Here is a 22,742-nt window from a genome sequence, read left to right on the forward strand (position 1 = left end):
AATTCCTGGCCAAACATTGACCAAAAAGTTACAGCTTCCTTTTGGTGTTAACGGGTGTTGCTACTGATGAAATAATTTAGAACTTCATTGTTCCCTTTATGGGTGACTAATTTAAAGGAGATTAAACTGTCTGTGTTAAAGCTTAGGCTCTCCTTTCTCCTCTTGTCCAAGGCAGCTGGGTCTCAGAAATGAATCTGTAAGAATCCACCTCGCTTGTGGCTCGCTAAGAGCTTGTCTTTGTGGGAGCTTTGCTTTGGGGAAGATTGCAAAGCAACATAGAACAATTTAGGAGCTTTCTCAATAAGCATTGTTAACTCGAGTAATGTTATCTCAGTGACATGAGATATTATTCATAGAATTCTCCTGTATAGCATTTTCCTTCATGGATAACACTTGAAGGAACCCCAAGGGCCTTCTCTCAAACCTATTCATTTTCATTTTTGAGAATGCTAAAGTTGAAAGCAAACCACACATTGTTTGCTGCTAATAGCAATCTAAAACACAATAGTAATCAGCCATTGGAACTGAGTACTGAAATGGGGTGAGCGACGTGCCAGAAACTAATATGGTTTAGATTCTAAATATGTCTTTGATTTTTGTTACTTTGGTTGTTTGAAAAATGTGTTATTTTGTAATGCAAAAGCTCATTTCTCTTCATAGGTATCAGTGCAGCTAACATTCTAGCACAGTTTCCATATGTTAAGCTTTCAACAATGAAGTTATCATATGGCAAAGACAGCTGTTGTACAGAGAGCCATTGCAGCACGTTAAACAGAGTCCAGCAAAGAAAGAGATCTGCTCAGCTAAGCTGCTTTGTAAGTCTAACGTGGACAGTAGAAATGTAAAACAAGCCTGAAATTGATTGAGGGGGAACGAGATGCTCAGAGTTTTTCTGTTTATAGATGCGCTATCAATACGTAGCCCAGTTAATCTGGAATTTTAGCAGAACTGCTATTTATATCAGAATGATTTTAGTTTCTGTCAGCAGATGGTATTTCTGAACTCCATGTTAGGGTGAATCAGAGCAGACTGTGAACCATTAAATCCACTATTCACTTGATAATCTGCAACAGCTTTTTCTTGGAGCCATGCAGATTGGCTCAGTACCGGTATGTGAGCAGAAGAGAACTTGCTCTTTTGTGGTGTGCTGGTTTTTTAAGGATAGTATGCTGCAAAATAATCTCGGTCAGGACAGGATGGAAATTAGTACATATTGATGGGAGTGGTGGTGTGTTTTGTTTTGTTTAATTGTGCTACAAATTCAGCTTGTATGCATTTAAGCACAGGACTAGTGGTAAGCATCAAACCAGTCACTGAGGAAGTGAATGCCTAAATCTGAGCATTTAACAAGTCATTTTGTCAGACCAGAATAAAGCATGTATGCACTTTGCAGAGTTGCAAACTCAAGAGTACATGTAAGCACAAAACATTAGCCATTCACTTAAGAAATCTTCGCCTGCATTAGCAGATCCGAAATACTCAAGGTTTAATTACTGCAGCTTATAGTAATATAGCTTAGTGTCATACAGATGTAATTGGAAAAAAAAAAAAAAACAATAATGAAAAGTTGAAATATGAGATGAAATCCTGGGGCTCTTTTATTAAATCGTCGCTGAGAAGTTTGGCTGAGAGCGCCACATTTTTGCGTGTATGACTTACGGGGTGCCTAGTGTAGTAAAGCACAGATCAACTACGTTCTACTGTAACTTGGAAAAAACACCCTTTGAGATGTAAGAGGAACCATCTCATTAGTTGTTCAGACGAACAGAAGTTTCTACTTGCTTCACTGCCACTTAACTTGCATGCAGTGTTTTCACTTAAAAATTAGATATGCAGACCCACTCTTGTGTAAACAGTGTGGGCAAATAACTAAGCCATACTTAACAAAATGTAGACCAAATCATGTTCTCCAGCGTAATGGAAGTTTGTCTGAATGCATCTGATATTTCAGGCCTGCAATGTGCAATAAAATATATGATGAAGTATCTCGAGGCGATTGCATTGTGGTCTGTGGCAAAGCTTCCCTCTAAGGGACCTGGCTGGTGCCAGGATTTCACCTTTTCTGTGCAGATGACGAATGAGAACTTTGTTTGTGGTTATTGGAGCCAAAACGGTTCCACCTAATTGCAGGTTTGGGGGCCTATATTAATCCTACACACTAATTAATATATACATATGTTTGCCCAGCATTTAGCAGTCTGAGGCGCCTATTCTAACTGAGCCTTATGGGTGTTCTTGTAAAAAATAAATGCATAAATAATAATTAAAAAAATAATGAAGGCCATTGTGCAAAACAGTTGATCTACATACAAGTTAACTGTAATGTATGTGTGTGCTGAGACATGGTATGAGATTTTAGCACAAGCTTTTGGCTGCGGTTGTGACTGGGCATGAATATTAAGTAAAATCAGTGGTAGTTTCTGCCTTAAGGAATAAAGCTGTAGGAGGAGGTTTCCAATAACAATGAAAAATAATAAGTGAAAGTACAGTTATTTCCTATAGGCATTTTCTTAGCACAGGTGGGTTTTGTTCTCAGCACCAGCTATAAAGATGTATTTTTTTCAGGGCTCGGTGTTACATTCCCCTGATTTAAAGGGAGCCTAGTGTTCAACTTGTACGTATTCATCTCCTTCCCGTTTTCCAGAGTAAAATGCTCAAGTGCATATCACTCTACTTCAGCTTAAGTAACAGCCCTGTTTTTCCAGCAGTCATCTACTGTCATACAGGTTCCTTAAAGAGGCAAAAATATGTATGGCATGGATTACCCACTGACAAAACCAAATGACGACAAAAAATAGTTTAAAAGAAAGGTTAGTGACAGATTAGTTTCTCGTATCTAACACAGGAGATAAGCCAGGTAAGGAACAACATGAAGCAAGATTGCAGGGGGTGCTCAGGAATCAAGGTGTTGCTGAGGGCTAAGGGGTCAGCACAGGAAATGGAATAAGTGTGAGAGTGGATGGGAGATTGTGCCTGAAAAGTCTAAACAGGGTGAAAGTTCAGTGGCAGGTCTTTTCTATTTGAAATATTTCATTTCTATTTCATTATTTCATTCATAACTTCATCTGTCAAATAATATTTTGATTTTTTTTTCCTCACCTTTGTACCATCTTGTTGCACGGCGTTTAATGAAGTGGAGCTGCGTGATGGGCACGTCTCTTACCAGGAGCCAGGGAGGTCTGCCCATGTGTCTTTGTATGTTTGGTTGGTTAGTTTTTATCATCTCGCGGGCAAAGCTGGAGGCTTCAACTGCTCTGCAAACCACATCCCCATCTGCCTTACATTCAGAAAATCAAATTATTTGAAAGAGTTGTTGGGAAAAACAGGGCTGTGCTGTGAGGGAGAAATACATGAAGGCTTTATTTGAATATATCTATGTATCTATATATATCCTTAAAGCTTTCCTCTGCATTTTCTGTTTTCCTTCCTTTTCCTGCTTTATGGGTACGTTTTCCTTTTAATTTAGTTAAGTTTCTCATTCTAACCTTGTGTTGAGCGCAGTTATCTATGAAAAAAAAAAAAGCATTCTGTAAAGACTGACTCTGTCTTTAGATGCAGTGCTTTCCAGCAGGTCGGCTTCTTGCTACAGGAGAAGGCGCATCAGAAATCTCACATTGTGTCTTGCTCATCTCCCTCACTGCCAGGAGCTTTACGTGGTAGCCTCCCGTTCGTTGTAATTCCTCCTCCCAGCTCATTTGGAGCATTCCTGTTTGATACAGACATAAAATGTACCAGCAATTATAGAGCTACTGTGCGGTAGAATTGTATTTTAGTTGCGCGTACCTGTAATTAATTGTATGGGAATTTTCACAGTACTCTCCCTGAGGAACAATTTCATTGGAAAGTAACTATGTTGTCTAGACTACAGCAACTCGTAAAATCATCACTGGTTTTGATTTTTGAGCTACAAAGCAGTAATAGAACCATGGCTCATAGATTTAAAGTACTTCCAAGTGTAGGAACTGTTTTATAATCCCCATCTTAGAAGTCTAACCTGACAAACCGTTTTTAACGGGGTTAGGAACAGAAAATGTACAATAAGCTTCAAGTAAAGATTGTCTCTGTGTTAATTTGTGATAGGAGCTTTTTGGTGTAAAAGTGCATCCTTTGAACATGGATCTTTCTTACCCCAAGTGCAAAAAAGAGCCACATGTTCTGTCTAATTGTGACGGCCTTCGGTGGCTTGTGGCATTATTGGCTTAATGTAGGGATAGCTTGACACTCAAAATGGAGCTTCAGTGGTCCTGAGTAACAAAGACAGCATTCATGTTTGTGTATTTACTATTTAGCCATATGAATAATCTGCTAATTACCTCACAAATCACTAACTGAATGCACAAATGTATTTCAGAAGGTTGGAAATAGTAGATGGACATGTGGCAATTTAAGGTGGTTGTTTAAATCACATATACAGTCACATGCACACATGTACTCACACATAAAATACCACGCTGCAAATCCGAACAGGATTATTTTGTACCATTATAGTGACTCAAGAACTGAGAAGAACACTGTAGCTCTACTAGTGCTGTATGTCTTCACACTGAAAGTAGTTACGGCTTTCAGTGCCTAGAAGTAAAAAAAAGCCCATGCTTTCTTAGGCCAGCACTTCAATGTGCTGAAGATGGTGAAACTTAAGCAAATGTTTGAGTTTTCCTTGCACCTTAGCCAAAGCAAATCAGAGGTAGGAAAACAGCAAGGGCTAACGTGCCGTTTCACACTTGATGATTTAAAACAGAGAGTTTTATTTCACAGGGGAAATGGTGTATTGTGAGTTGATGTTAGCCAGTACGTGGTCATCAAAATGAGGTGAAATGCCAGGAAACACAGGACTGTTTAGCTCTCACATGTTACCACGTGAGCTAAAGGCTTGCTAGCCCCAAAACTAGATGTTCTCTTATATTTTAAGCTCTTGTGGCCATACAGGTGGGAGGCACCACTGTAATTCTAGCTGCAGGTCAGACCTGGTCCACACTAGCACAGGCTCTTGTCTTGTTATTTCCATATAAAGTCAGACAGCATCATCCTGAGCTGTTTCCTGACTCTTCTGCCTCTAACGCCAAAGGATACCAGGAGCCACGGTGCAATAGAAAATAACAACTTGAAAAGTACTTTCATTTGAGCCTTAGGGTGATGATGCACTGTATGAAACAACTCACGCCTGCTAACGTATGTTTGTGCACCTTATTGAAACCATGGTAGCCTCAGAGGAAGTTTTGTGCCAGCACACCAAGTGCACTGCAGTGCAAATTTTATTTTATGAAAAGAAACGAGAGGAAATACAACTCCTTGTTGAATGTATTCTTATCTTTGGATGTTGAAATCCTATTTCTTTTTCAAAAAATAATGAGGTTTTTTTAAAAACCTTAACAGCCCTATCCTGTACACAGGCAGGATGACAAAAGCCTTGATCCTGTTTCAGAATTAAACTTAGTCCCTATTATTGATTTTGAGCATTGGGTTGTCTTTCAGATTATGTTGATGGAGTTTCTTAAATCTAGATGGTCAGGCAGATAGAGTCGTTTTTGTGCTAAGCATAGTTCTTGTGCAAAATAAATCCTCCTAGCCTTCACTGCATTGAAGTGGAGAATCTGCCATTGCCTGCATGTTGTTGGGCAAGGCTGTAATCCTCTCAGGGCTTGCAAGCATGGAATTTCTTCAGCACAAAACTGTTGAAAGAGCTCTGGGCTGCACTGGTCCTCTGTGAGCAGCTTGCCATAAGACACCCTTGGTATGACGATTCAACCCATCCAACCCATCTTGGAAGTAGCTGCATAGCTAAATTCTACTGAAATGAAATCAGCCGTGCTCTCCACGCACCAAGTGCTACCCAGGCAGCAATTTGTTGGATCTGGAGCCTGGTTGTAGCCTGGTGCATCCTTTTTGGGTTTCTGTGATGATAAATGGGAAGCACGTAGCAGTTGGGTAGGTAAGGAGTGTGTGCATTGCAAGTTTTATGGCCTGTACTGTAAGTGGCTGAACGGCTTTTGTGCAGCTGTAAAGCATGTTTAACCTGATGTTATAAAACACGTCTCAAATGTATTTTCATGGCTTCATAAACTGTAGTTCATTTATGTAGGTACTTTTTATTGTAATCCTTTATCTTAAACATGAAACTGTTTCCTGATACTGCTTCTGCTTTTTTCCTTCTTTTTATGAAAAGCAAAAGAAAAGAGGGAAGAGAGTAGAAAAGCGGCCTTTTTGTTACATGCATCAGGAGAGCCCTTAAGTACAGCAAAAGCGCTCTGAACTTGCGTTTTTGTATTGCTAACCTCAGAATGCAGGCCTAGCAACTAAAAAGCCAAAGTAACATTAATTATGAATGTTCTTCTCGCTGTGGTTTTTGGAATATAAGTTTGGAACAGATGTTTGGGAGGGAGAGAAGGGGGAGGAAGGATGGAGTTGTTCTCAGCCCCAACTGGTTTTAATTCTTTCTTGAACATTTTGAGTCTATCTTTAAACCTTTGCCAGAGTTTAATTAACATCCCGTGACTAAAGGTGGAAAATGTCCTGCTTTTTTTTTCCTCAAACATATACCTGCACTTGTGGCTCATGCCAAAGCCAGGGAAAGAAAGGATTCCAGCTGGCATCGGTTTTATTACTGTTACATTAATTTACAAGTTAAGCCTCAGCTGGGAGGGGTCTGCTGGATTCATTTATTTATTTACCTTTTTTATTTTCATGAATTAAAAAAGAAAAATTGCCATGTGAAACATTGCCGTTTAATTACAGGAAGCTTATGCTCTTGTTTGGTGAGCATTTAATAGCTTGTTCTTCTTTATTCGGAGTTGTAGAAACCTCCTTTTAAGATACATTTAAAGCAGAGATTGTGTTGTTGGGTTTATCCCGTTTTCCCTGTACTGTGTATAAACAGAAGATTGTACATTATTGAAAGCCCTCATTTTGTGTGTGTGTGTATGTGTGTAAAATAGGATTGGGGGGTGGGGGAAGTTTATGTAAGAATGCAAAATAACTTCCCGAGACTATTGGCGCAGTGTGACCATAAAACCTCAACAGCACATTGTGCAGTGACATTCTAACAATTTGCTTTAGCACCTCTGCAGCGTTTTCAGAAGGTCCTGTTCTACAAAACACATGGCACGGTATCAGTTGACTGTTTCTTTCCAGAATCTGCTCTTTCCATGCATGTTTTTGTGATTAGTTGCTGTTTCGCTATTAATTGCAAGTAGAGATTATTTTTCTATTTATTTACCTTATTACGCGAACGTTTTATTTGCACTTGTACATCCAATAAGCTACAGTGTATCCGCTTACAGAGGTGTGCAGGCTCCTTGTGATGGATTTATAAGCGCCGAGCTGGGATTTTCTGTGTTTTATTCTTAAAGCATGTTCGTTGCCATGCATATATCAAGATACAGATATATCAAGATAGAAAATGGCATGTAATTGTTCCTAAGGCCAGAAAGAATCCAGCTGTTCCACCTAGCCCTATGTTGGCTCTAGAGGGATTTTTGTAACCCTAGTTTTGTAAGTTTTGACTCCCCCCTGTAGCCCAGAATGTTGAGCAGATCTAAACTTGTAAGCAGTTTCCAGTTTGACTTAACAGCAAATAAGAATACATAGTGCCAATGTGATACTATCAGAACTTCAAATGGATAAGCATGATGTCGTTTATTTTTTCCCGTTGTCATTGTAGCTTTATCTCCAGCATTTTGGGGTGATCTCCCAAGTTGGCTGTCTAAGCAGAAGTCATTCTATGTGAAAACACAGTCTGTTTGGTGTTGTTTCTACCTATAGGATTTGAAATCTCTGTGGTTTACACCGAAGGTTCAAACTTTTTAATTGCATACATCTTAGGTTGCTTAAAATTCAGTACGGGCTTACAGTGAGCATTTAAATGAAACCAAAAGTGCTTTAAAATGTTGGAATAGCCCCACCTACCATTTTAACATAACACTGAGGTTATCAGTGGGTGTATGCCTGTACTTGTGGGATGATCCTGTTCGAAGCATCACTGTTAAACAAGGTTTTTGGGCTCTCCCTGTGACTGCCAAGTTTCAGCTGCCAATACTACAGCCACTTTGAGTGCTCCTGGGGGATGTCCAGAAAGACCTGATCACACCCTTGCCTGCTTAAATGTTGCCCCTTGGTGCAGCAGATACTGGTGGCTGATATCTACCCTTCAGCTGCTGCAAACAAACAAGAATGAGTAGTTCATGGTATAACACTTCTTCAGAGCTTTTCAAAGTACTTTGTGCATTAAAACAATGTTAAAAATCATATTACTCTTTGTACTTGAATCTGCATGCACATCATTACACGAGGCACATTTTTTAAATGCTCGTGGGGTTTATTCACTAACTGGGCTTTGCCTCATCCAGAGACAATAGAAAATCAGTTCCTCTAAATAATAATAGTTCCTAAACAGCCAGTCATTTAGTGCCCAGTACTGGCTCTGTGCTGGGAGAGTGCTGGAAGGCAAGGCGGTTTCTCCAGAAGACATTTTTCTGGCCGAATCCTGCTCTGACTGGTGTTGTGAGGAAGGGCAGGGTGCTGGCCGAAGGGCAGGGCATGCAGAGCACAGCCACTGCAACCTGCTGCAGCTCCCTGGAAGGCTGAGGCGGTCATAAGCTGTAATTTCTGCTCTGGGGGCTCCTTTGTGATCGTGCAGAGGGACGGAGATCCCTGCCAGCCTTGGCGGATGCCTGCGTGACAAACCATAACCATCTCAAGCAGCTCGCTCGAGTGATGGCAGCGCTGCCAAGCATTCCAATGCCTTTGGGAATGTGTTTGCCTCTCCTTCAGGAACCAGCCCAGAGATGCTTATTGTAGTAAGAGCGAAGACTGAGCAATGTCCGTTGTGCCTGCTGTCTGAATAAAGCCTATCCATCCTTCTCCATGGGGAACCCAGTACTCATGCCACGTAGATGCTTAATCAAACACCAGAATTGCACTTGCAGTCTGAAATACCAGCATCTGTAGCACTTACACAGCAGTCTGCTTAAACTACCTGAGGTTTTTTTGGTTGGATTACATACCTGTTAGCATCACCTTTGTGGACATGAATGATGAACATATTTTTGGAAACACAAAAAACTAATGGACCTGTCACAGGGGCTGAGAAACGTTTTCTGTTCTCTCAGTTCTTTCTCTCAACAGTGAGCAAAGAAAGGAAAAGCCCCAGCTCAGACTGTTTGGGTGATCCAGTGTTGGAAATCTGTTGGCAGAGCCCAGCACGCTGTGCCACCCATCCCAGGTCACAGCCAAAGAGCCCTGCTGCGGCCTCTAGGCTAAGAACTTGCACAGCAGCTGTGACATGTTTTATTTAACTGTTTTGTATTTCAGTGCTCCTAGCATTTATTTCCTGTGCTCTATATAAAGGAAGAATATTCTGTTTCAAATGACTCGATATGCCCTCAGACCAGCAATGAGTATCAGCTGTGGGAATGTTCTCCTTGCTGCTGAGCCTGGAGAGAGACTGTGTGCATCCACGAGCATGCAGGGGAGAGCTTGGATAATTCCATAAATGTGCTTTAGTGTTAGGCCACAAATCTTGTAATATTAATTATTCGCTTCTTTCTTTTTTTCCTTTTCTTTAATCAAGGAAGCTGTCGCGGTATATGGGAATGCAGACTCCTTAACATAAGAAGTGCTCTCATAAAACTGTTTCTGTGAAATACAAACTGCAAGTCCTGCACGGGACAAAGTGTGAAGCTGAATTTTTATGAGAGATCATTGGAACAACCGTGAACTTTCAGTGACATTAGCAATGCTGCTTCCCACTGCAGTGGGCTTTTTGCTCATAGCTATTCATTGTATATGTGAACGTATGCTTTCTGGTCACGAAAATAATTGGCAAGGATAGATACGTTGTTTTGTGGTGGTTTTTTTTCTTTTCTTGGGAGGAGAAAGGAAGAACTCGTAATGTTCTTGATCACAGATCAAGATAGATCATATTTGTTGTAATTGCACATGCGGCATGTGCTGTTTTTAATCAGCTTTGTGTTTTTAGTATTACAAGGCACGCTACAGAAGTTAAATACACGTTAAATAACTGCAAGTGATATGCACCTGCTAGAACCAAGTTGAGGAAGAAAGTCCTCTGGAAATCACACAGAGGAATGAAGGTGTGCACAGGAAAGGTAGAATTGGATCTTGGCTGCATGGCGTGAATTCTGAGTAACCTCCACAAGTCTAAAAGATAAAGCTCTAGATTTTCAGGAGAGTAATTGAGAGCAAATGATCTGTTTATCACTGAGCATCACCTTGATTGTGATGCTTTTTGTTTACACCGAATACAAATTAATACAGAAATAACTTATTGGTGTGCTTTTGTGACCCTGTATATAATTAGTGCCTTCTCACAAGTGGTAATTACATGTGATACCTGGCTCTGCCATGGCAGCAAATGCAAGCTGTGCCTTGTCGCGTCCAGCTCATGTCCATCTCCACCTGTGGAGCCCACCCCTTGCTTGAGGGGCAGTGGCATGGTCTCAGCATGGGAAATCCCAGCAATCAAACAAAACCCAAGCTTTCTTTCCTTGCCTTTGGATTGTTTTGTTTCATTTTTTAATCTAGTGGGGCAGCACAGATGAACTGAACCTTCTGGCTTGGTTGCTGGAGTAAGGAGAGAGGAGATGGCTTAGTGGGCCAGGGCTGAAGGAGCATTGCATGCAAGGAGTAGGGGCAGCACTGGGAAGATGTTATTTAGGCACTGGGAAAAGAAAATGTTAATTCAGTTCAGGATGAGGTGTGCGTGGGGTCTCGGAATGAAAGCTGTGTGACACATCCATCTGGATATGGTGGAAAGCAGAGAGCTAACAGGGACACTCAGGAAGAACATGGCAAATGGAGAGAGCTGGAGAATTGAGGATAGTTGCCATTGCAGAACTAGCCTTTGGTTACAGTAGGAACATTGTAAATTTGTACAGCACCTTGCTGAAAGCAGGAGCTGCTCCATCAGCCTTTCCTTTCCAGGTATTTAGAACTGACACTCTATTTCTCCCTTTTACAAGCAAATACTGACGTTTATTATTGTGCAGCAGCACCCAAGTCTAAAAAAGAAAGAAGCAGCATCAAGTAAGAAAGCTGTGTCTCAATGAAAGCACGAAGCTGTGCACTCCATCCCAGCAGCACTGCTGTCCCCTGGCCAGCTGCCCATACACCTGACTGCCGCCCGGCGTGGGAACGCTGTGCCCAGCCGCGGCTGTGCGGTGCTTAATTAAAGTCCCTGACCTGCGTGCTAGGCTTCTTGTTTCTCCTCTCTGTATTTTTTTTTCCCCTTTCTGGTTTGTTGCACGCAAGCAGTGAGGCTGGTGGGGCACCGCTTGGGTCGCTGCTCTCAGACACTGACAACTGAGGAAATTAAATTCGGAGGCAGAATCGGTTAAAAGCGTGACTAGAGCCGTGTTGTTTTTCTATGGCAACTGAAACAACATAATTATTTAAAGGAGAAATTTTTATTGCTAATGAATTCTTCTAAGACGGACGGTTCTTATGTTTTGTTTATACCGGCTCCCTCTTAAATACATTTTGGGAATTGTTTGCTGTCTTTTAAGAGAGCACAAGCAACTGAGTTCAGTAGGATGCTGTTAGATGAGGGCGGTGATGTCTGCAGTTCCAGCTTGTGTAAGGTAATGTGCCTTCAAGGTACACTGCAGTGTGGTTGCTCAGGGAGAGAAAGCAAGCTTGTTCCTATGGTTATTCATGTAATCCTATTTGTAACATCCCCACTGACAAGTCTGGGTTTGAAAACTGGAGACACCCGAGAGCTTGTTTGTACTGTTAAACAACACTTCTGTCCGCACTGGACAAAAGGTTGCATTTTGGTGCAGGTGAGCTAATGAAAATGAAACCGTGGGGATGTGCTGACCTTGCAGATTCTCAGACATGCTTCTTGCTTTCTTCCCTCTTTCTTTGAGTCTCTAAGGAAAGCCAGGCAAATGTTGTTGCAGAGTTGGATCTCTGTGAAGCTGTTAGAAAAATTAAAGTATGGTTTGAAAGCAAAGGAAGAAACGCATCATTATGGTTACTTCAGCTCCGCACCGCTCCTATGTATCTTGTCCCTTGTGTTGTGTATTGCCCATTAGCAGACGCCACAGTCTCAGGTGGTATTTACCTTAGGAAGAAGAACTCCTGTTTGTGAGGAGATCACCCCCCCCTTCAAGGGGTTATTTACGATGGCAGAAATTGGTGTCAGCACCTGAAACCCTTGTGTGTTTTCTTGTCCTAGAAACGCATGTAGTTACTCACAGAAGGTTTTTTTTCTATTGCATTCGGTCCAACAACAAAAAAAGAGACTGAGCTGCAAAGCTTGAAAGGAGCAGCTTGAGGAATTTTTTCCATCAAGATACAATCAAGGGCAGGAAATGGTAGAAGCAGAGTTGTGGTTTTGCCTCCATTTTTTTTTTTTTAATTTATTTTATTTTTTTTATTATTTTTATTGGTTAATTAAACTCTAACAACTCTTAACTTCATTTTAGGTTAACTGTTCCTAGAGCTCAGAAATATTTTAAGAGGTCAATAATGCTTTCCTTGGCTCTCGGTCCTTCTGTGTGGGATGAGGGATCTCAGGCAGCGGCCGCGCAGTTCTGCAGATGCTGCTCAGGGTGTGTGCGTGCGCTCATGGGGAAACGAGCCAGCGCTCCTCATCTGCACAACACCCCATCAGGATGGAAACCGCAGGAAGGCAACGTGGATAGCCTGACATCTGTAAGCTGCCTTCCAGGATCTGATTAAAGCTCAGGAGCCCTAAGTGCTTACAGCTACCAGTTGACATGCATTTTTGCTTAATGAACGGGAGGTGCTGAGCGGGAGGGAGCCTACAGGGTAGGGGTGGGGGGTTGGGAGGGAAAAGCTGAAGGCTGTAGGTGCGTATTCAGTTTCATGAGATGCAGAAGGGGGGAAAAAGAACCCCACAAAGCCCCCATTGTGCACTGCAGGGTGGTTTTCCTCGTGAAGTCGCGATGTTTCTTTTTTAAAGTGCCATAAGGCAACTGTCTGCGTTTCGAGCTGCACGGAGGGCATGTGAGGGAAGCAAATAGAGCCGTGCGAGTGTCCTGTAACTGTCTTTAATAACGGGAGCCATTCCAGCACTCGGAGCCAAATCGTCTTTCAGCAGAAAGGATAAAATTCAGCAGAGCTGGGAAAGGGGAAGAATAAAGGGGAGGGGAAACACAGCACCACCTCCCGCTGACACCACAGAAGTTTCCCTAAGCTTTCCCTCTCCCTCCCTCTGTGTATATATTTTCTATTTAATCAGCCGGGGCTCTTCCCTCCCCTGTTTCTTTATTTTTTGACTGTATTTTTTACGGCTGGAATTCTGTTTTCCCAATTTCTCTCATTTCACATTCAGCTTCTTCAGACAAATTCGTTAATAATAGTTACTGCAATTAAAAATAAGAAATAAACTCAACGCCAACTACTCAAATGGCTGCCGTAGCATATCTGGAACATAATGCGGTCTGTCCGGGGCAGCCACACAATGCAATTTATCCCTACACCTGAGGGAATGAATTTCACAACTATAATTGCTACAATATAATTCTTATTAATGTTGTGCTAAAATTCCCATTAATTCCAAAGGGCTAGTAAATGCATTAGGACTTGTCAACATATTATTTTACAATGTTTATGATCTGTAGAATTACGCTCTTCAGTATTGTATTGCATAAAGAAAAGCCTTAAAATGAGCTTTAATTGCAGGGTGGAGGGAAAACACATTTTCTGTTGGGCACTGGGAAGGAAGGAGGGATCCTGTTGTTGGAGGAGCAGCGAAACTGTGCTTTAAAATCAATCCTTTGAACTCACTGTGCCATGCAGTTAACTCTTTATGATGGCGTATTAATAATGCCTGTCTTGGTTATTAGAAAAAGAGCCACTGGTATCTTTATGAAAGAATAAACAGCCATAAGAAGGATAGATTTATAAAATTAAAAAGAACCGTCTTCCAGCAAAGACAGAAGTGGGGAAATTGCAAGTCATTGCAACTGATGTAATAAATACAGAACGCGTTATCTCGCCGTGCTCTTATTTATTCTTGTTTTATCTCGCTACCCCGCTTTTCTAGGTAGTGAATATGATGAGGAGGAAGTAGACTATGAAGAATCAGACAGTGATGAGTCCTGGACTACAGAAAGTGCTATCAGCTCTGAAGCTATCCTTAGTTCAATGTGCATGAATGGAGGGGATGAGAAACCTTTCGCCTGTCCTGTTCCTGGATGTAAAAAAAGATATAAGGTAAGCAGTAGCACAGATCTGCCTTATCTCTTCTTGGTGCAGGTAAGAGAGGGGAAAAAAAAGTCTGTCAAATCATTTTATACCTTTCTCATCTAATGGACTTGTCCCGTGCGTTACTGTGCTGTTTTAGCAGAAGGTGGATTTCAATCACTGGTTTCCTCTCAAGCACAGCCAGGTTACAAGCTTTATAAAGTTACAAGTTTTATAAAGAACGTAAAGCCTTTTGCATCCGTGTTGTCAAACAAGATTACATACAGTGACTTTTGCAAGACTTTTGCTTTACACGTTTCAACTAGTTTTCCATTACCTAGACAAATGAACGGCAGCCTAAGAGGCAGTACCAGCAAAACCATCATGTCCCTTTTAGAGGCACTAAGTAAGAAGCTTCTGCCCATCCGTACCGGGACGGATTCCTTCTGCATATGTGGGAGAGGTGCAGTTCTCCTTCACAAGACTGCACCCAGGTGCTGTGCCTTGTGAAGCTGATGCAGGAAGGTGGTGGTTAATGTTTTGCAAGTCAGAGGTCACCCCCAAAAGGCAGAGCCTTAGAGGAACTCTGGCATCGTTCCGTCCCGGGTCAGTGTCCCAGTGACTCATGTGCACAGTCGTCGCTGTGTCTGGCCCTGAGTGCTGGGCTTGCATCCCTCTGCGTGACACACTGGGAAGGTTTTTTTTTCCCCTTTCTGATTACTCTCCATCATGAGAAAAATGTGTCTGTTTATGGGAGTGAAAAGTCTTTAACTTTGAACCTTGAGCTGGCTGGTAAAGAACATACTGTGATGTTGTGGGGACAGGGATATTGCCTCACGTGAACTGGTGCAGGGACCGATGGAATTTTATTGACAGTTTTAGTCTGTATCACAGTGTCCTGTAGTCACTGAAATTTAGGAACAGAAATAATGTATTAGCCACAGTTCCTTTGAACCACTTCTGCATGAAGCACTAGGAAACTCAAGCTCTGACCTTACCCCACGGAAAGCACTGGTGGTTGAGTTTGATTTTATACTTGCTTTATCTAAGGGGTAGACTTTAGCTAATTAGGGACGTAAAAGATAACAGAAGTATGAAAGAGAAATGTAGGAAGACTGATAACATTTGAGATAAAGCAGTTGTGACGAGAATGAATAAACTGTATGTGAAAACGTGCAGTGGCTGAAAATGTGTGTCAGTGATCCTGCAGCTGTTCTGGACTGCGGCATCTCTGTTAGCAGCAGATCATGAGACAGATTCGTGTACAGCACTGGGAGATCAGCTAATGCTTGCTTAAAATACTTGTAATGTGAGCAAGAGAGCAGCGCGCTCATTTCATGCAAGTCTGGTTTTGCAGAGCTGTATCTGACCCGTGTCATGATTATTCTGTGTCTCAGGACAGGGCAGAGGGGAAGACGTTTGGAGAATATTTGCATGTATTACATTATGGATATAACCACGTTGTTTGTAATACTTCCCTTGTGTGTGGTAGAGGCTGCGTCAGATGGAGGGTATGGTATAAAAGCTAAATCCCTGGCTCAGGAAGCAAACAAGCCATGGTGATTGTTAGAAGTCACTGTGCCCACAGGGCATCTATGCACTGCAGAAAACTTTCATTTAATGGCAGTGGCTAGAAGGAGAACCCTGTAATTTGCTATATCCTGTCTGTTCTCTGTTTGACTGCCAGCCCTCAGTCTTTTTATTGCCCAAATAAGCAAGCTGTTCCTGCCTGCTTCTGCTATCTTGCTACCTTCATCTCAAATGCATGAGGACTGTCTGAGGGTTATCTTGTACACCATTAATGTTAGAACAGTCGGATGGGGAACAAATTAATGACCCATAGAGAGGCTGATAGACAGAGAGCAGCAGCAAATAAAAAGTATCATATATTCCTAAGAGACTCACCTCTGTTCAGTCCAGATAGGAAAATGTATTTCCTTTAGCTCTGCCTCTCCTCATCTCCCTTTTCTGTGGGCTCTGCTTCCTTCCTTTTTTCTTTTCAGCCTATTCTTTTTTTCCTTTTACGTTTTTATCTTCGTTTCCTTCCTTTTAGTTTTGTGTCAGCCGTGTCTCTTGTTTCCTCTTCATCTTCCTTCTGCTTAACCCCCCCCCCTCCGCCCCCTCCTCAGATGAATTATTTGCCCAGTCTGGGTAGGGAGTCCTGTGATCAAAGCGCTGGGATTTTCTGGTGGGTACTGGATAATCACAGTCAGGGCTGTAAAACAATTATAGAGCTACAAACAGGAACACGGACATGCACATACAGTAATTGCCAGGCTCACTTTACGGCTGAGAAAGGATGCATTCTTTTAAGGGAGCGAGGAGGAAAAGAGAATATACACAATTTTCTTTTGTCTGGCCCTACGTGACGTACGTTTGAGAAGCAGAGATGTTATTTTTAGGTGTGTTATTTGTACTACAGTGCTGCCTAAAGGACCCTGTGAGGATCAGGGCTCCTTTTTGCAAACAATGTGCAAGGATAAAAGATGGCCTCTGCACTGAAAAGTCATTATGGAAAGGTAAATAAGACAAGAATGAGTACAACAAATACTCCCAAGGAGTGGGCTGGGGCGGACAATGGAAACTGTAATAAGAACATGTTTATACACAAGCCCAGATGAGTATCAGAAGACCCTACTGGCCTCCTGCCCAGCTGCTATCTGCTGGCGGTCTCCCATAGGCGTCGCAGTAGAAGTGAGTCATAAAAATTGAATTGTTCTTCAGGAACTTTCTTTTTTTGTTGTTAGAAATGAAGTTGCTTGCTTATAAAATGCATTGCTAATAAGCCCTCTGTAAGGTATGGCATGACACAAGTTTTTCTTGCAAGTGCCAGAGATCCTGAAAAACAATTAACTTTTTCTTTAATGGCTTGTAAACTTGGTTGGCGGGATATTCCAAAGCAGCTGATGGAGTTTGGAGCATGCTGACTTATAGGAGCACAGCAGCCTCTGAAGCTTTGCTGATTTCTGAAACATGCTTTCTTTTTCTCTAATGACCGTTACCGGACCTAGGCAGAAAACTATGAGTATCCAAGAGAAGGAAAACATGTATGTGATGTAGATAAACATCCTTCACCTACAAATACACTAGAAAAGGAAACTGACTTAAGCTGTTCGTGGCCTTTGAAAATTTTCTAGCTGCCCAGAAAGTACCAGTTTCGGTTCTCAGTGCAGTTGGTGAGTTAAGTTTGAAGTTTCCTGCTCTTCCTACATGAAAAAACAGTAATAGTTTATCACAGCAGGTATATTGCCAGGTCTGAAATTGACTGGGATGGAAGATGTACTTTGCTAAGTACACCTCATTTATGATAGTGTTTGAAAGGGCGTATAAAGCAAGGCTCATCTGCGTGCATAGATTGCCTTTGCGAGGGTTTTTCTCTACTGCTGGCATGTTGATAGTTACGGTTGCTTAAGATGATTGTCTCATTCAGATCTATGTGACAAGTGTCTTTACTGGCGCTAAAGCCCAGGGAGGCACACGTGTTTGTAGGGAGGGTATGCTTCTAAAGAGGGAAGCAAGTCAAGGGATGGGTTCAGAGGTAGCTGTGGATGGTGAGATGCGGGATGTGATGAACGTGTTTCCTGTCCTGGAGGAATTGGTGCTGGTTCAGGACGTTTCACTGTGCAGCCTTCTCTTTCTTGATGAGTGGTTTTTGTTCATGCTGTGGAATTTCTGTGGTGCAGATGCTATCACACATTTTGTTCGGGAGTTTGCCCTCAGAAAAAGTTGACCTGTATGTAGGGACTGCCATCCCTTGAGAACTCTGAAGTGAGAGAAGGAAAGAAGAGGATTGACATGAAAAGAATGAAGTAGCCAGAGCAGAGCTTCCTTGAGCAAAGAGGAACTGGACCCAAAAAGAAACCTTTAGCTGGGAGAAGCATGACTTTGGCACAAGAAGCAAAAGTGACAGTGTTACAGGGAGAGGAGAAGGAAAGGGACATAGGGACATTCTTCATTTCCTTCAGAGGATGTTGGGAAGGTGGGCTGGGCTGGTTGGTATTTTTGGAAAGGAGCAGACAGAAGATAGTGGAAAAAAAAAACAAACAAACCAAACAGATGCCCATGGCTGAAAGAAGAGATGTCTTTCCCGACCTTAGGAGGGCAGTGAGCTCTCAGCTTCTGGAATGGGGTAGCTTCATGAGCACAACCATGCAAGGGGCCCTACCCATCAGGTGTCCTTGTGTCTCACCAGGCCCCGCAGTGCCAGGATGAACTTCCGTATCTCCTCCTGATCTGGTCCTGGGTTAATAATTGTTTCCTCCTGTGTAAGGTTTTGGAGCGCCCTTCTACTCTGCCATCTTCTTCCTCAATCTATTTGGGAGAGTAAATAATGAGCAACCTAAGTAACCAGAGCAATAAAAGTGATGTATGCGTTTGGCAGCGTTTTTTACCGTACCTCAACAAACTCAACCCAGACATACAAAAGTGTTTACATTGCAGTGGTGGAAAAAGCGCTGAAGAGTTCTAACAACTGCTGTCTTTAAGACAGAAGCTCAGATTGGGTTTCATGTTATGCTTGCTCCTCATACCCTGCATGTTTTACTGTTCCCAAACCTTCCGCAGCCCAACTAATTCCACACAGCTTTCTGTTTTAGCATTTCCTTAAATTTTTCCACCTGAAATCACTTAAATTACTTTCTCCCTTCATCAAAGCCTGCGGTGAGTTCTGTACTTGATGCTGAGTGGGTTGTTAAAAAGCCTGCAATGGGAGAAGAGCGTTGCTGGCACAGAATAGCAAGGATGTTTGTGACTGCAGATTGGTGGGGTCTGTTAACAATGGGCAGCAGCTGGTTAGAAGTGTCTTAAAGTGATTGGTTATGAAAAGTCAGAGTCTGAACAGGCTTCTGTAATTTCCAAGATAAATACAGGGTTTGAGGTTCACTTTATTTTTAAACTGCAGTAGCAGCAGTTTGGCTGTCACCCTGATTTCCTCCTTTTTGAAGGCACGGGCCTGCTTGGTGCTCAGGTGTTGATGGATGTCCTGTGGCAGTCATCCTGCTGCCCACTGACTTCCCTCGTCCTTATGCACCAAGAGCCCTTTAGGTGCTGAAAAGCAGAACCATGTGCAAACCCATCTGAAAGCTGCAGCAGGGCCTCAAGTATCTGAGGGAAAGCACTGTCTGAGCCAGTTAGACCACAGTGGCTTCTTCCTCTTTTTGCCAGTGATGTGAACGCTGTGTCATGTCCTTTCTCTCCAAAGCTCAGTGGAGAAATTCTCCAGTTGTGGCTGTAGCATATTCCCACACAGTAGTTGGTGAGAATCATAGAATCATAGAATGGCTTGGCTTGGAAGGGACCTCGAGGATCATCCAGCTCCAACCCTATTGCTGCAGGCAGGGCCACCAACCTCCATATCTAATACTAGACCAGGCTGCCCAGGGCCCCATCCAACCTGGCCTTGAACACCTCCAGGGATGGGGCATCCACAACCTCTCTGTTCAGCCTGTTCTCTGGACTACCTTCCAGCGTCCTGTGCAAGTCCCTCTGTGATGCCTACATTTAATTCTTTGGAGGCAGTGCACAAGCTGTCACACGTTGCTGATGCCCACAGACATCTCCAGAAACAATGACACAGAGCGGAACACGAATGCCATGGGTGCAGCTCCCGCTTTTTGGAGCATTACTGGAGTCTTTCTGCCAACTTGTTGCTTGTAAATGACCCTCAGAGTCAAATTTCTCGGTGCTATGCAAAGGGAATGTCAGAAAGCAAAGAACGTTTACGTACAGCCCTATTCGTGAGATCTTCGTTGCAGTGCAGCGCACTGGGAAGTAGCAGGATTACGCAGGTCAGATAGATGAGAGCTGCACAGATACTCTCCATCTCATCCCACACGCCTTGAGAGCACAACATATGCTCAGAACCTGGAGAGAGTTCCCAGTGCTCAGTGTGCTGTAACATGGAGTCAGTGCTGTGCTCTAACAGGTCGCAGTGCGCTATCAGAGCTACGGGCACCTAACGCTTTGCTTTCTGCCCCACAGAATGTGAATGGCATCAAGTACCACGCCAAGAACGGCCACAGAACACAGATCCGCGTACGCAAACCCTTCAAGTGTCGCTGCGGAAAGAGTTACAAGACAGCTCAGGGCCTGCGGCACCACACAATCAATTTCCACCCCCCCGTGTCTGCTGAGATTATCAGGAAGATGCAGCAATAACATGCTGGTCACAAACGTGCCAAGAAATCCTCACCAGCAGTTGCTGATTTTGAGAACAGCCACCTTTTGCAGGGGAAGCATTCAGCAACCCTTTAAACAATTAAATGCATGCTTTAAAATTTTCTGTAATTTTGGAATGATGTATCTTTGTAGAGTTAATGATTTTGTACATTTGCACATGTAATCATCGTACCCATTTTCATTACTTCGAGATAAGGTGCTATAAAAAGCTAATAGATTCTTCAGAACATTTGGTTTCTTTCTCTCCCAAACAAAAGAAGGAGGGGGCGTGGCGTATTCAGTCGTGCGGCAGCGTTGAATAGGAGTAAGAGGAGGAGAGCTTGGCACTGACATCGTCTCAAGATTGTAGCATGACGGAGACTCTCGATGCATCTGTCCGTGTGCGTGCAAAACCAAACCAAGACCACCGTTATCAAACCATAGCTGACATGCCTTACGTGTGGAGTTGTCGGTGGAGTAGCAAGTCTTATAGGTAACGGAAATATAAATAAGAAAGAATGTTTAACATAATATGCTAAAAATATTTTCATACTTAAATAACATACATAAAAAGGTGTGCTTGCTGTATTTTATATTCTCTTGCAAATCCCTCCCCCCCCCTTCCCCTTTTGAAATGCTGAAAATCTTGCCATTTGAACTAGTAAACAATCACGTTAGTGTTAGAAACCCGCTTCTTTTTTGTACGAGATGTCGTATTACACTCATGCCCATCAGACTTCGGAGGACCAACATCCCAGTCCAACTCAGTAGTTACCCCTGAAGTATCTCTTAGAAAGACACTCGGAAATACTTAAGTGCAAATTTATGTGTGTGTGAGAAAAAAGAGTTATCTTCATCTCGGATGAAGTTCTAAAGCACTTTGTAGTTCTCTATTGCCAACAGATTTAATGTTTTATGTTGTTGCCAATTCTTGCAACTGCCGTACTGGCGTGTGCCTGTGGTTGCAAATAAAAATCAAGGATTCTGCGCATGGTTGAAGGAGGTCCGTTCTTTGTGCTAAGGGAGCTTCTAACGTCTCTCCCTCACCTTCATCGTATCTTCAGGTTTTCTTTGTACGTTTTGTGCTTCTCGTTGTAAGTCGGCGCACTCCCTTTGGCAGTGTCTGTTTAGCTTTACGATTCCTTTTGCTAAAATGTGACATATGAGCCTTATTGAAGATTAAGTGCTTCTTGCAGCAGGTGGCCAGAGGTTGACTTAGAAGTCAACGTGAGAGAGCTCCGTGTCTGGACCATACCTGAACATTTGTTGCTTACCATCCTGCCTTGAGCATTCTTCTCTCACAAGTGCCATTCCTGGAATGCAGCTGGACAGTTGCATCAGGTGGGCACCCCCACCTCAAAACGTTTCTGACATGGTGAGGAGTGCAAAATTTTCAGTACAGCCATCACCTTTTGCTTATTTCTTGTCCTTCTAAGTGCAAAAGAAAGCTCACCTGTGAGGAATAAGCCTTCCCTTTATTTTGTTCCAAAGCTTTAAAAGGAAAACGTTTGGAGGGAAACAGCTGCCGCCTGTTCTTCAGCTGAGTAGAACTCCCTCTGAAAGGCTGGGCCTCATCCCGATCCAATACATGTAGAACATCCCTATTAAAACAAAATGCCTCTTTTCCCAACCCTCATGGGACGGCAGCAGTTGCACCGCACACTGCTGTCAGCTCGGCTCTAAGGATGATTCAGACATGAGAATCAGTGGTGCACCAAAAGGCCCCAGGTGGCCATTTCCTACCTTCTGCAGTTTTGGCAACAGATGTGGCCAACAACTCTGTCCTGGCTCTGCTCCTAGTGCGAGAACCTACAGGCTGGGTAAGTAAATCCGACAGCTAAACAGTCGTAAAACGTCATCGTTGCATGTAAATTCAACTATAAAAAATGAAATTCCAGTTTCTATTTACCTATTCATTGTGACAGTATTATTAAACAGGTAAAGATGGGACTATTTTGTTATACTGTGTATAGTGAATGTATTGTACCGTGTCTGTGAAAAAGTGTGCTTTAAATTATATTTTCATATGTTTCGTTGGGGACAAAGTCTTTAAGTTTGAAAGTGACAGAGGTTTGTTTGAGAACTGAAGGCAACTTAACAAATTCCTGTCGAGAAAGCTGCTTATAAATGTAAATCAAATCACATTTAAAATAAACTGCCTCTGACCTAAGAAAACCACTCTCGGCTTGTCACTGACGCAGAGTTCAGCTCTGGGGCTGCACACAGTCTTTAGCTGTGGGTTTTACTTCGGTATCATTGTGCCTTTCACGCCTGCAGCAACTTCAGGGTTGCACACAGACACATACAGCAAAAACACACAGGAGGAAGAACTGAGCATTTTCATTCAGCCTCTCAAAGGATGCTGAGTTTCACGGCTTGTTTTCCAAGACTTCAGACACCTTTACGAATATGACCAC

At 42.7% G+C, this 22,742-nt stretch overlaps 1 protein-coding gene and 1 long non-coding RNA gene across 6 annotated transcripts in view; one reads left to right on the plus strand and one right to left on the minus strand.

Annotated features, from left to right (window-relative positions):
* JAZF1 (JAZF zinc finger 1) overlaps positions 1-22,500 on the plus strand; it is a 155,192-nt gene extending 132,692 nt beyond the window's left edge. For 4 of the 5 annotated variants that reach the window (XM_085538439.1, XM_015853732.3, XM_085538438.1 and 1 more), the window contains 2 exons: positions 14,030-14,199; positions 20,149-22,500. In XM_085538439.1, coding sequence (XP_085394565.1) covers positions 14,030-14,199; positions 20,149-20,325 — 347 coding nt within the window. In that variant the 3' untranslated portion in view covers positions 20,326-22,500. Of the gene's footprint in view, positions 1-12,443; positions 12,673-14,029; positions 14,200-20,148 lie in introns of all 5 variants that reach the window. The other variant, XR_014942970.1, reaches the window with a different exon arrangement.
* LOC146762116 (uncharacterized) lies at positions 531-20,111 on the minus strand. Its single transcript, XR_014942971.1, has 2 exons — positions 16,075-20,111; positions 531-11,933 (listed from the first exon to the last, which is right to left on the minus strand). It is a non-coding gene; the product is annotated as an uncharacterized LOC146762116 (long non-coding RNA).
* Positions 22,501-22,742: the final 242 nt, after the last annotated feature.

The sequence above is a fragment of the Coturnix japonica genome, chromosome 2 (assembly GCF_054131305.1).
Source record: "Coturnix japonica strain WE chromosome 2, WE-NBRP24, whole genome shotgun sequence".
In the NCBI taxonomy this organism is placed as follows: domain Eukaryota; kingdom Metazoa; phylum Chordata; class Aves; order Galliformes; family Phasianidae; genus Coturnix; species Coturnix japonica.